This window comes from Perna viridis, chromosome 6 (genome assembly GCF_037379345.1).
Source record: "Perna viridis isolate PV_CMFRI_1.1 ecotype Kerala chromosome 6, ASM3737934v1, whole genome shotgun sequence".
Taxonomy (NCBI): domain Eukaryota; kingdom Metazoa; phylum Mollusca; class Bivalvia; order Mytilida; family Mytilidae; genus Perna; species Perna viridis.
This window is the reverse complement of record NC_142450.1, coordinates 31,854,324-31,869,231: the sequence shown is the minus strand read 5'-3', so window position 1 is coordinate 31,869,231 and position 14,908 is coordinate 31,854,324. Positions and strand designations below refer to the sequence as shown.

Below are 14,908 nucleotides of genomic sequence, written 5' to 3'. Positions count from 1 at the left end.
ACCTGTGCAGGTCCGAGTGTCAAAAGAATAGGCCTGCAGCAGCGCTAAGCCTGTCGTAAAAGGCAACTAAATAGTGTTCAGAACCTTAGCCGGGGGCTAGGGCGCTCTGTTTATAGATCAAATGGGTTGTGTGCCCCAGGTGGTGGAATGGGGTACCCCTGGCGTGTTACATGCTGGGGTTGTCAGGCTATAATACGGAAAACCTGACCGCAAACCATATTGGTGCACCGTGTTGGAAAAGATGCAACGTTCCACGCACGTTAAAAAACCCTACTGTAGTATTCTCTTGGAGTAGGAACCATAGGATTCCGCCACAGGAGGCTAAATTGCCCGACCTTAACCACCTCTCCCCATTTTTGCAGTGGCAATCAAAATTTGTCGACCCCAGTAACCTTGTGTCCCATCCCATTTTTCATTTCATGTTCATTTTATCACCCACTTTATGTTCATCGCCTGAATATAGCTAAATATTGCTGCTCGGGCGTTAAACCCCAACAAACAAACAAACAAACAAACGTAATTAAAGGGGTTTTTTTGGTTTTTTTTTTCATTTATGTTTCCTATTATTTCGTTCTTGTTAGTCTGATAGCATTGATTGGAGAAGTAAATTTCAGGAAAAAAATATTTCTTAGGTTAATAGTCATTATTTCAGTATATGAAACCGTACAAATTGTTTCAACATTGATAACACAAACAGTTGTCTTCACTAGCTTTTTTTTCTTTCTATAAACATGTGTAAATATATTGATTTATTTTCTTTCTATAAACAGGTGTAAATATATTGATTTATTATTTTTTTCTATAAACATGTGTAAATATATTGATTTATTTTTTTTCATAATAGACTTAAATTTTATATTTCTAATATAACTTAAAGGTTTTTTATCACTAACAGTGTATTTGTTTTATATGTTTCCCGAGATACTATAAACATCTACTTGTAAGTTATATCATAATAATATAACAACAGATGTATTACTGATACAGATAATAATATTCATTATTGTCAAGATTTGGGAAATAGTTGAAGCATTCCCCCTTTCTCCTTATATCTAGGGTGTGACAATGTAGACCTCCTCCAAATCTGTAGCAGTCTCTGTGGGGTATCGGTATGCACTTTACTCCTGTAAAACAAAGTACTGACGACACTAAGACGTTATATGTTAAGTATGCAATGAAGTGGATACTTTGTTTTTTTAAGTCCTACTTCACCTAATGATCATGCAATATGCGATTCATGGTTGGAAAGCCTATACATATTTTCGTTTTTGATATTTTGTTTAAAATGCTTTAGTAAACAGGTATTATATGTGGCATTTCATATAACCCCTGTTTATAGATGATCAAAAATATATAGAATACTACTATAGTTCTCAAAATTAAGTCAGATGACTTTGTAAATGACATTAAAATACAATAGAAACTACATACACTTGATTTACCATGTAATTTTTTCTTCTATGAGCAGACAGTTTAGAATGAATAATTATACATTTCATCATTCAGACCTATAAAACAACATAGTAACGAAAATAAAATGTGTGAGCCTTTCTTAGGGTGTATCATAACATATTGTATAATTTGCATGATTTTTACAAAGACCGCTACTTAAGTACTGAAGCATGTTTCAACAACAAAATTTCTAACTATAAACATATAGTATATAACCAAATTCTTAGGAAGTCAACTATCATTTTTCTAGAATATGCTGCACCATTTTTGTGGAGCCGCCATTTGTTAACTAAGTCGGTAACATATTTGTCCAATGTGGTGGACGTGTTTTTCGACTGACGGTTGGAATTACAATGAGAACAAATTTGGATCCGCGACTCTTCTTGAACAATGTTACTACACGATTAAAGTCAACAATGTAACAATATTATGGCCCTCATCATGAACTTTGTTTTTGTTTTTTTCTTTTTTGGAATTTTGTTTGGGGAATTTTTTTTCAGTGGTCTGACTTGGAAACTTGATTTTTGCAGTTTATATTTCTACATTTTGTTGCCCCCTGCGTGTCCGTTGTAAAGAGAATAGGCCCACAGCAAGGCTAAACTTGTTGTAAAAGGCGACTAAATAGTGATCAGAACCCTAGTCGGAGGTTGGGGCGCACTGCCCACAGAGCAACTGGATTGTGTGCCCCAGGTGGTCTGTTACATGCTAGGGTTGTCAGGCCATAATACGGAAAACCTGACCGCAAACCATAGTGGAGTAGGAATCTTTCCGCTCCGCCACAGGAGGCCAAATTGCCCGACCCTACTCCTTCCTCCTTTTTCTAGTGGCAATCAACATTTATCGACCCTATGATCCTTGTATCCCATCCCATTTTTTATTTCATTGTTTCATGTTTATTTTATCTTCCATTCCATGTTTATCGCCTGAATATAGCCGAAATATTGCTGCTCGGGCGTTAAACCCCAATAATCAATCAATCTACACTTTGCTTTTCAGGAATATATATTTCAAATTCAAGGAAAATGTATCACGTTCTGATGTAGTACTGACCAATGATTTGTAAACCATCTGTCCAAAATAAACTTATCAAAAAGTAGACTTTGTAGGAATAATGCAAATTCTGTATTATATGTGACACTCCCGACAAAAAGCTACATATATTTATTCTCGTTATCAACTTGCCTTATTGGTCTATAGAATGAAATGTGTAATTATTAATTTCAAGCTGTCTGTTTTTAGGAAATAATTCACATTGAAAATCCAATAGTTTCAATTGTATTTCTGGCTTACTTACTGAGTTATCACCCTAAACTTTGAATTCTACAATACATTCTATTTATTTCCGTTTCTTAAGAATGAGGCTTATACGAAAAGTCACATGGTACGTTCTGTTAAGTGTTATTTTTAAACAAAATATAAAAAATAAAATAAATTATGTATGTTAGAATTTCCAATTATGAAACTGGTTCACACTTTGCAAGATTTTTATCTGGAATGCAACTCAACTTTTTTAAACGTTAATTCATTTTTATATTTTGCAGTATTTGCCAAACGGCATATAACATTATAATTAAAGTTGTTACATGTCAGTGTCGAACAAATATAGTCCAATAAATGCCGCAGTGTTTTTAAGGGTCATTAAGGGTCATTGACTACAACCTCGGGAATACCAAAGGTACAACATAAGGTCAACAAAACACCCAACAACAACAAATCAAAAAGTACAAATAGAAAAACTATCAGCACGAAACACACCAAAAACCAATTATTTGTAATGACGTTTTGGCGGGAGAAAGTCCCAGAGTGAAACTATTGAATGTTTATTATTATTATCTTTATTATAAACTCATTAATCAAATATTTTAGCAATTTTAACACCATAGCATTCGCCATTTAGGTAGAAATTAAACTAAAAAAATGCAGACTTTCAAACGTATCGATGCTTTATGGACACAATGATTCCATTCAGTCGCGTATGCATGTTATATAATTTTACTATATTTTTTTTCTACTCCTATAATGTTGATAGAGATTATACCGTTACTCGAACATATAGGTCTTGAAAATCTTATTCCATCTGTAACACACAAGCCATCAGTTTCATTCATAAATTACTGAAATCTGTATCCATAATATTTAGTTTCTTTCCAGATATGATTTTTCTGACAATTAATCAGCTACTCAAAATACTATGAATTCAAAATAATTAAAAAAACAATCTTTTTTTTATCGGAGCGGTGTAGTTGCGCATATTACTATATCCAATTCGTCAATTTTCGTTCATTTTCTGCTTTTTCTTATTGTATGACTTTCAAGTATTAACCTTTTTACTTAAAGGTATCTTTTATTTCTAAACAAATTGCCTTAAGTATACAATTAATTGTTTAGCGTTGACACATATAATTGAAATGTTTTTAAATCAGCTTTTACTGCATACATGTTATTTCTAATGTTACTAAATAGTGGTCATTTGGCACAGTCAGTAGAATATCTACATATTATTTTATAATTAAACATTTCTTTTTTAAAAGAGTACATATTTTACATAATGGTTGGTCATTAGTTTATAACGAGAATAGGTATGGTGTATATTTAAAAGAGACAACAACCCCACAGGGAGGAAAATGTCAGCCCAAGTCCACCCATTGGTCCCCAATGAACGACGAGGAAATCCTCATAACACAGGACAGGATGCAGCTGCTCCCAAAACATCATTATATAAAGATACAGCGAAAGAGTTGCCCCTATATACTAAAGTAACATAAAAAAAAATAAACTAACAGTGAAAACAAAACAAGACATTAAGGCCGAAATTTCCGGCTCGGGACAGGCGCAATGAAGGCGATGGGGTTTGATTACATTGGCGTGATCACAACCCTCCCCATTTAAAATCTGGCCACTGTGGAAAAAAACACTCCTAAAAATCAGTTCGATAAGGAAAAGTGACTTCAATATTCACAACTATAAGCACACATTGACCTTCAGTAGTCAACATTAATTTGTGTATGAATATAGTAATGAGGTTAACCGGTGAATTGTCCGAGGGAGTTTACCATGATGTATTCATAAGTTAATTTAAATTACAAATATACTAACATTATTATGTGTAACCCATGAAAGCGTTAACTGTTAAAAAAATATTAAAAACCATTAATATCAAACATGTTTACATGACTTCTATTTGATACGCATCACATGTTTTATTAGGAAATAGCAAAGTTTAAAGTTTGACTGTTTTACGTATTATGAAAAAAAATACAAAACACCGAAAAACAGCTATGATTTAGAGTAATTGCTCTAAGCATCACTATAAATCATCTTTGATATCGATTCATTATCAAATTTCGATAAAATTTAGCCCTCAAACCTCACAGCTCTTGAAAAGATATAGGGACTATTGCCCTCTAAATCAAAGGATGTTATTCCAATTTTTACCGTATGATTCCAGAAATCTTATCAGTGTTACTTCTTTCTCCTCTACTAAGGCCCTATCTGGACTGAGTAACAGAAGATTTATATTCAGCCAAGCACTGGATTGGCAGAGCTCTGGTACAGTTTTCATATCTGGCTGGGGAGCTTCCACTATCTGTAAAATATAAGCCTTTTTTTTAACTTTCCATGTGTAATACGGACCATAGGTGAAAGGGGGTATATTTGAAAAGATATGCATTTTTATTCCGTAATTAAGTTGGTCCAGAAAACTAGGATACAACAGATAACAGACAGGTACAATACACAACTACGATTAAGTTATTTCCCTTATCAATTGTTCAAGAAAAATCAAAGGTCTAGCTTCTTGGTGTGTTACTTTGAAAAAGATGGAAAATTTTCACACAAAGTACAACTCTTTCGTAAGAGTAATCAAGGGAACCAAGATTACAGCGAAATCAAAAGAATGTTATCCAGAAACAAAGACCAGACATGCAAACAGACAAACACGAGACAGAACATAAAATAAAATAACAAAATGAAATGAGCAACTCGGACTCTACTAAAAACTGGGAGTACGGTCCAGGTGCACCGGTAGGATAAGCGTCCTCTGCTTTCCTAGAAACACCTACCAAGTTGCTCATAACAAGAGGTTCCCAGGAGCCTGAATCACTTACCTGGTTAAAGTTTGTATTCGAAGTAATTTGCTAAATCTAACGGTTTTGGAGATACATGCAAAAAACACACAGTCTGACCCCTTTGTTCTATTTTTAGTAGCGGCAGCCATGTTTTTTCGACGAATCAAATTCCCACATCATTTCTATGCATGATACCCCAAAGGAACATTCATACTAAGTTTGGTTCCTATTGGTGCAGTAGTGTCAGAGGAGAAGATTTCAAGAAATAACATTAAAAATAGCAAAAAAAAAAAGTCGAAAAAGGGCAGTAACTCCAAGATGACTTATCCGATTAAAATGAAAATTGACCACAGATAGATCTTATCGTGCTGAACACTTTAACACCATGTCAAAATTTGGAGCTATATGAGAAAAACTACTGTCAGAACCCTATGTTCTATTTTAGTAAGAGCGGCCATGTTTTTCGACGGACCAAAAATCCACACATCAGTTCTATGTACGATACCCCAAGGAACATTCATACCAAGTTTGGTTCCAATTGGTCAAGTAGTGTCAGAGGTGAAGATTTTTGAAAGAAATAACATTAAAATTAGCAAAAAAAAAAAAGTCGAAAAAGGGCAATAACTCCAACATTGCTTAACATATTAAAATGAAAATATGACCACAGATAGATCTAATCATGTTGAACACTTTTATACAGTCAGAATTTGGCTAAACCTTTTATAGATATATGGTAAAAACTACTTTCTGACCCGTGTTCCATTTTTAGTAACGGCGGCCATGTTTTTTCAACGGATCATAAATTCCCACATCATGTATATGCAGGATACCCAAAGAAACATTCTTATAAAGTTTGGTTCCAATTGGTCAAGTTGTTTCAGAGGAGAAGAGTTTTGAAAAATTGTTAACGACAACGATGGACGACGACGACGACGGACGCCAAGTGATGGCAATAGCTCACATATGGCCTTCGGTCGGGTAAGCTAAAAAGATCAGTCCGGGGTAGGCGAAAGAGGAAAGGAAAACTCTGACACGTTGAACAAATCAGTTTTCATGGTGCCGATGGATACATAATAACGATTCACGAGTTCATGATGACGATTATAAAACTTCTGTAGTGGTGACTTCCATCTTGTAGCAACATAACTCTGCTACAGAAGCCTAATTGTAAGAAGTCTAGCGCGAAACAGAAAAAAGACTGTACGTAGTTACGGCAAGCTCTGGTATAACGTATGAGTTGTGATATGAAAACTCCATACGAAGATGCTGTAGGGATGTTGCCACAAATGAAAGGAAATTGAACAACACTGAATGAGAAGTCATCTCGTTTGTCGTATAGTTTGGTCAATAGTTTTCCTTTATCATCGATCTCAAAGTGTAAATCATGATATGAGGATGACTTCACAGTGTTTATAGTATCTTTTTTCTCAAGTTCTTTATAATCGAGGGAACCAAGACAATTTATGATTACGTGTTAATCATCGCGTTCAATGGAATCTTTTATGTATAGGTCAAGGATGCCAGGGGCGGGTCCAGGTGATGGCGCAGTTGGCGTACACCCCCTTTCTTTCAAAGATAAAACAAACAAAAAAATATCGAAATTTGGAAAATATTGTATCGAATAAGGCAATTTGTTATATTCGTTTAATAAAGATGCCTTAATCTGCTTTCCTTTCTAAAACTGAATCTTGTAATTTGCCCCCCCCCCCTTCCTTCATAAAATCCTGGATCCGCCCATGGAAGTTGGTCGTTAAATTACCTTGCAAGTGACATTTTTTTCATTGACAAAATTTATTGATGGCATTACTTAAAAATGTATTTTGAGACCCTTCCCATTCCACAATACACAACTGAGGAAGAGCGTAATCTGCGTTAAAAACATACACGTACCTTCAAAAAATTCGTTTTAAAGAATTTGACAAGCTTGTCACATTCCATCCCCTTCATATACACAAATCCTTCTTACGATCCTATCGATCTTCAAAGTTTAAAAAAATTGTGAAGTTCACACGAATTCTTGCGAATAAAGCTACTTTTACGAGTGTTTTGCAAGTGTTTTACGATTTGCAACGAGTATTAACGATCACTTTTCGATTTACTCAGAATTGATGCGATGCGTTAAGGGCAACAATTCACGATTCATTGCGATTTCCGAATGCATACGATGTTACTGAGAATAGTTGCAAGTGCAATGCGAATTTTTACGATTTGGTCTTTATGTAGTATAGATGGATTTGATATGATTTGATATTTTTTTATATGAATAGATATTATAAATGGGTATATTTGTTGATAGATGCATATCAGACTTTGACTATCACTTTTAGGACTTTCAGTACTCTGATTTTCATTTACTTTTCAATTTTTCTTTGAGGAGACATTGAATTTCCAGTCTCATATTTTGTATTGACATTTTTAATTTATTCTAGTTATGGATATTCATATCTAAAGGTTTGTTACATTTCTTATATTCTGTTCTGATGCATTCTATTTTCTATAGTTTTATCTTTTGGTATGAAAGACGTATGATTTTCAGAATGAATGCAGATATTCTTTTCATTAGTATGAAAGTTTAGACTTAAAAGTATTTTATTGGTACAATACTTATAACACTTAAGATCTAGCTATAACTATAGGTAAAGATTCAGATATTGGATCTAAATATACAGAATATATTATTTTGATATTTATACTATTGTTTTGTATCTAGTAATATTGGATATATTCAACTGTATAGATATGAAGACTTATGAAGTCGTTATTATTTTTATTCAGATCCAGTATGAGTTATATTTAAAGAATTTGGCTAACTGGGAGGAAGCCAGCTAAGCCCATGTAATCAGTTACATGGTAAGCAGTGTTCAGTTTGTGTATGTGTATCTTTACATGTGTATTTTGTTTATATTGTCTGTGTTTCTTATTTGTCTTATGATTAATTTCCTTTTGAGTGACTGAGTATAGATCAGTGATATGAAGTGTTATATATTATAAGATTTTGCAAACTAATCGATTACCAGAAGTTGACTTGGTAGTTTTATACATTGAATATGACTTAAATATATTTAGAGATAAATGGTTAACTTCAAAATGAACTGACTTGACAGAATGATTTATATTTTTCATTTTAAGTAACAAGAGACAATTAGAGTTACCTACCTTTGTTTTGTGAATTGCATGCTATGTGTATTGTCTTTGTCTTTTGTCAATGTCTAAGTTTGTGTTTCTTAATCTCCAATAAATCTATAAGAACCTTTGCAGATAGTTTGTTATATTTGTGACGATACTACATTTACGGATTTATTAACGAATGATTTAGATAACTAAACGAGTTTTTACGAATAGTTTCGGTTATGAGTGGAGATTTATCAGTAAGACATATAAATACAAGTTATACACCTTATGCATAATTCTACATTTTGGCATGTTCTACGAGTTAAATTAGTCAGTATCATAGTACCCTAAAAAAATATTCGACTTCTTCGCCCACCTGCACAACAAACTATTCCACGTGGGCAAAGTCTTTGTACGTATTCGCAAATTGATTGTTTGAATTCCTGTTTATCTGCAAATTCATAAAAACGCAATCTTTCGCAAATCAAAATGTTCATGCGAATGAAATGCGAGTTTTTGCGATCGGTTACCGGTTCCTTACGAATGGTTAAGAGCGATTTGCGAGCTCTTTTTGAATAAAAAATCAAAAAAGATTCGTGTACAATTATGGTTATGTCAACAACAAAAAATCATCTCTTGTTGTGAATCAATACGAATGCATGCGAATGTACGGAAGCCGAGAGGGGACACAAAAAACAATAGAATTTTTTTTTAATTCGAGATCACGATAAAACAGTACCGTTATCTCGAGATCACGATAAAAAAATAAATCGTCATCTTGATAAAACGAATCTCGGTTATCTCGAGATAACGGTACTGTTTTATCGAGATAACGATATAATAAATCGAAATAATAAATCGAGGCCTCGATATAATAAACCGAGATAACGATATAATAAATCGAGATCTCGATATAACAGATTCGTTTTTTCGAGATAACGGTACTGTTTTATCGTGATCTCGAATTAAGAAAAAATCCATTGTTTTTTGTGTCCCCTCTGGGCTTCCGTACGAATGTTTATTTATTAAGATTTGTGGAGTGTTATTTACGAATGTTGAGGAATTAAGTAAGTATGCTTACGCAAAGACTCGTAAAAAAAAACTCGTGTACGTGAAGTATAAGTGTGAGGCTGAAAATAAATCGTAAACCTACTTACATCCCATTTGGAGCCTCCGAAAATCCTCTGTCTATCTCTCTCAACGATTGGACGCTCTGGACAATTCATCAAAATACCTTTCCTTTCATTTGTTGGGGGAATGACTGTGACCAATGTACTGTCTAAGTAAAGGGTAATAGCTCAAAATTATAATTGCATTTGGAAGATTGTCGTATAAACATATTTGGTTTTGTGTTTGTTTTTATTTTGTTTCGATGGATTTGTGTTACTTGATGAGTTCTTTAACTAAAAGTGACGTGACAAAAAATATTTACCAACTTTTTTATTTAATAATTGCTTTGAAATACCGAAGTACATTCTTAGTTTGAATATCAACTGGTTTAAGACTACTGATTACCCAGGTCGTATACATTTTAATAAGCCGCACGACAGCTAAACCGTGTAGTTCATTGATTTGTTTCTAATTTTAAGTCAATCGCCAGTCTTAAATTGAAAGTTAAGATATGATTTACTAGTGACGTACTATGACGTACTCATAGACAGTTCTTGTGTTTTTTATAATGCAAAAAGCAAAAAATTCCTGGATTTAACCGTTGTTAAAACTATTTTCAGACTATATACTGTCAAGATAGGAGCTACAATGATTTTTATAATGACATTTAATTTCTCCAAAGACTCTTGTGTTGAATATTTTTATGTAATTGATTCTCCTGTTAGCAATTTTTATTCTTAAACAATTCTTTGCCTATACAATCGCAATATCTGTAATTTTGTTTTAATTCACTGATTTTCAGTTATGTGTTTCACATTTGATCAGTGTCGTGTCAATGTATTACGCAGTGTTATTTCATAAATTCTTTGAAAGAAAAGAAGTGTGTATTAGATGAAAACTATGCATAGTTAGGTTATACACATACGCTTCAATCGCAAGCCAATACCTATAGTGGGTTAACCCATTCCCGGTGGTCAAAATAGTTAGCCTCCAATTAAAATTCAAAACAAAAATTAAAGGACAAGTTTTGTTTTTATACATTTTCTTCTCTTAAATGTCGAAAAAAAATATTATGGTTGTAAATGCAACCCTACCAAAGGTATGAATGGATGAGAATGGTCATCGGACGCAAATATTGTTTTTGTTTAACCTATTCCTGTGCAAAGGCGATATTCTAGATCATGCGTACATGTATGCATTAATTCATCTGATTTTAGTGAGGAATATGTCCTACATAGGAGACCATTAATCATTTCTTGTTTATTTCATTATAAATTGAAAACCTTTAGAAAAATATTAATCTAATTTGGAATGCAAAAACACAAAAGTTTAAACCACCATATGTCACGGCTCGCCGAACCGTGCATAAATCAGATACATGTAATCCGCCCACGCTACCTCATACAAGCAGTAGACTGGTTTCGACATAAAAAATGCTTTCCTGCTGTTCAGCAGTCCAGGTATGCGAAATATAATCGTTCAACAGTCCGGGGTTATGTGAAACATAATCGTTCAACAATCCAGGGCGTGCAGAATATAGTTGTTCGATAATGCGGTACAGAAACGGCAAAATACTGGGGGTAAATCAATTAAGTGCCAGTCTCTATAAGAATCAGGCAATTTGTGAAACCAAGTATGAAAAAATCAACCATTTCGAAAGTCAAATTTGACCCATCAGAATCAAGGAAAAGAAGACAATTTTTTCATATCATTTTGGTAAATTGAGTAACAATTTCATTGAAATGCACTGAAAAATGAACATTTCAAAGGACGAGAACTCTGTCAAAAACCTCATTTTTCAATCATTCTATTGAAAATATTCTGAGCAAATCCATTGATGCAGAGTTCAAATGAGATCCTTTTCAAATACAGAAAGCATCGATCCTTGAGTAAATTTATTTTGTCAGAACTGTTGGGTTTTGACATGCATTTTACTGATTTTTCCGCTTTTGCCTGATTCTAACAAAAACTTACACTTAAGCCTACACCTTCACCCTACTATTCCACTCGTACAAACTGCAGTTTCATTATCCTGTCACATCCAAACAACTAGCGACATTCGAAGATGTTAATACTTTTCTACGGGCATTTTTTCCTGCTATCTTTTTTTCTTAACAAAATACATTAATTACACAAACTTCGTCAGCTGTGGTTGTATAATGACTTGAATTACCTATATGAATAGGATTATAATCGCCTTTGAAATGAATCTCATGCACTCTATAACCACGAGACTTAACATGACGTCTTAACCAATCAATGCCCTTCCTGTTTGCAGTCATACTTTGTTGAACTATTAAATCTGTGCCAAGTCGAAGAACTTCCGCTGCATCGAAGACCTAAAAAGCATTCTTCTTTTATCTCAAATAATGTGGTAAAATAATTTAACATTTGTATTAAAAATAAATTATTGTTTGGAAATGTACCGTCAACTGATTTACTGGCAATCTATAACTGGTAAAGATTAATGAATATCGAGACTCGAGTGGAAAAATTGTCCGCAAAGAAGTAGATACTCTTTTCATCGAAATTATTAAATATCTAAAAGCAGGCGATAGTACAAGTCGATAGATGAATATCATGTATTTCATATGGAGAGAACAGTCTACAAAAACTATTAAACGTTTACTTACCGGTTGAGTTTCATTAGTTTGAAATTTGTAGCTGTCTATCCAGTTTTTTCGCTCGTCAGATTTTTCGTCCCATGGAAAATTTAAATTATACATTGAGTCATCCATTGTAGGTTTGGGGGCCATTGTCCAAAGCATATCAGGGTCTTTATCCATATAATTGTTTAAAATTTTTCTGAAACAAATTTTACCAATATACTAAAATGACACGTGCAATGAAAAAAGAACGGATTAGATAAAGCGCAACAAATGCTAAAGAGTATAAACTTGCAAGATATACTAGCACTAACATATCGACTACAGGTCTACCCTAAATTATCTGTAAAGTTTTCAATCAAAGTAATTTTCTAATTTCTAGCTTTCCCGTTCTTCTGTCTTTGTCTTTCATATGCACTTTTAGTCTGGTAATATTTTTTTATCATATTGTATAGAAATAAAGCACTTTTATTTTCTCAAAATATTGACCATAATGGTTACTTATTTTTTAAATTAAAAACTTCCAATCATATAGACATTTCAAATTTCGGTATGATGCTCCAAATATAACCTCTTATCGGCGTCATTTGAACCAAAAAGTATTTTCAGATATTGAGATGAAAAAATCATACAAGAAAAAGGAGGACAAAGCTAGTACCAAGAACTACTCTGTGCTCTATAAGGATTAAAACCTCAGTGTTATAGGGGTTTTGAACTTAGTGATATTACGAATTCAGTTAATTATCTATGATACAAATCTGGTCAGACATATATAACTATTGGGTCGGTAAATACCCTCGCGGAGCTTTGGTCTGACAGCAGTGAAATCGACCCAGTGGTTTTGTAAACACTTAAGTGTAAGTGTTTGTAAGAATTAGGCAAAATGAGGAAAAAACCGAAACATGCAAGTCAAAACCCCACCAATCCGACAATGTAATATCACTCAAGGATACTTTATTTGAAAAGACTATTATTTGATTTCTGCATCACTAGCTTTGTGCAGAAAATTTTCAATAGAAACTTAAAAAATAAGGTTTTTGACAGAGTTATCTGCCCTTGAAATGTTCATTTTCAATGCATTTCATTGAATTGTAACTCGATATTAAAACTTTTGTCTGTTTTCTTTGATTTTGATAGTGCAAATAGTCAAATTACACTTTCAAAATGATGTTTCTTTCCACCTACTGCCTGATTTTTACAGGGACCGACACTTAAATACACGTATAAAAAATTGTAACTGTCGGTTCGCTTTTCTCGTGCTTAAAGAAGTAACCTCTTGTCGGCAGCATTGGAATAAAAACATATAAGAAATATCTATGATTAAAAATATCAAAATAGAAAGCCTAATCCTAATTTTCTTTTATAGATCAACACTATGCTTATTCATGGTTTATAGTCCTTTCCTTTTCTTTGTTTAATCCACTAATTCCATAGAAAATGTTTGTACAATCCCCTAGCTGTGGAGTAAAATAATTAATTGAAACAGATGGCATTTAAATGTAAAGATATTTAAAACATTGCAGAAATACCACTTCTGTTTTTAGAATTACACATTTTACCTGTATGCCATAGATTCGAAATATCGACATCTTCGGCTCATCGTAGCTTCAATTATTTCTTTGCCAATAACTAGTAAGGAATCCCTGGGTGATGCGGCTCCATGTTGATGTGGGATGGTAAAAAATGGTGTCCTGATAGGCTGCGTATAATCTAGAATCTCCGGTCTTCGTACAGTTATGTTACACTGGTTTTTCAACACTCTTTCTAAATTATCGAATTGAATCGCGGCCTTTCGAATGTGTTCATCACTATGTTTTCCAGATCTATATTATATCAGAATATAATTAAATTTATTCAGCTGAAAAAAAACACAGGCAACAATGTTCGAAAACAAGTGTGAAGAGAATAAAAAAATGCTTTAGTTTAAATCGTTGAAATATAGTTATATATGTATTACATGATTCTTTTTAAAAAATCGAATCATTGTAATATGCTGTCTCTGCGAGCTCTACTTTGATACAAAAGAGAAAAAAAACGAAAACAAAAAATAAAAGGACATACCTATAAGGCGGATCAAATGCAGGTTCCCTCCGTGGTATGCACCAATAGTCAGGGACCCCTACTATAACTTCCTCCAAGGTATCCCATTCATTATGCGAATTTACTAAATTCATACCTGGAAAATTATAATTAGTACTGCTTACAAGAAAGTATATGCTAAATAACGGCAGCACATTTAAGATTTGTTTTTTTAAATATGGTATAGACACGGTTGGTTTGATTGGAAGAGTCAAGCGGAAAAAAACGATTTCATACGTGTGTTAGAATTTTGAATACAAATATTGCTGTCGAAGCTTTCGGTTGGTTAGGTCTCAAAGAATGAAAAATATTGAATTTCCCGATATTAAGAATGTTGGCCCGACTGAGTTTTCTGCTTTTTATGTCATAACCATGGATATATTTTAAGGTCCTTTAGTAAAAGGGATGACTGTTTAAGACTATAGAGTAAATCTTAAGCGTTCATGAAATGTAGTAGAATCTGGTACGGATTAATAATTCGAA

General features: G+C 33.3%; 1 protein-coding gene across 1 annotated transcript; it reads right to left on the bottom strand.

The window, feature by feature from the left end:
- Nucleotides 1–880: 880 nt before the first annotated feature.
- Nucleotides 881–14,520, bottom strand: LOC148614566 (glycine amidinotransferase, mitochondrial-like). Its single transcript, XM_088586188.1, has 7 exons — nt 14,408–14,520; nt 13,906–14,169; nt 12,374–12,545; nt 11,914–12,079; nt 9,788–9,909; nt 4,888–5,038; nt 881–1,124 (listed from the first exon to the last, which is right to left on the bottom strand). Exons 1-7 carry the CDS (start codon nt 14,518–14,520, stop codon nt 976–978), a joined length of 1,137 nt encoding a protein of 378 aa, XP_088442314.1. The 3' UTR covers nt 881–975.
- Between the last annotated feature and the right edge of the window lie 388 nt (nt 14,521–14,908).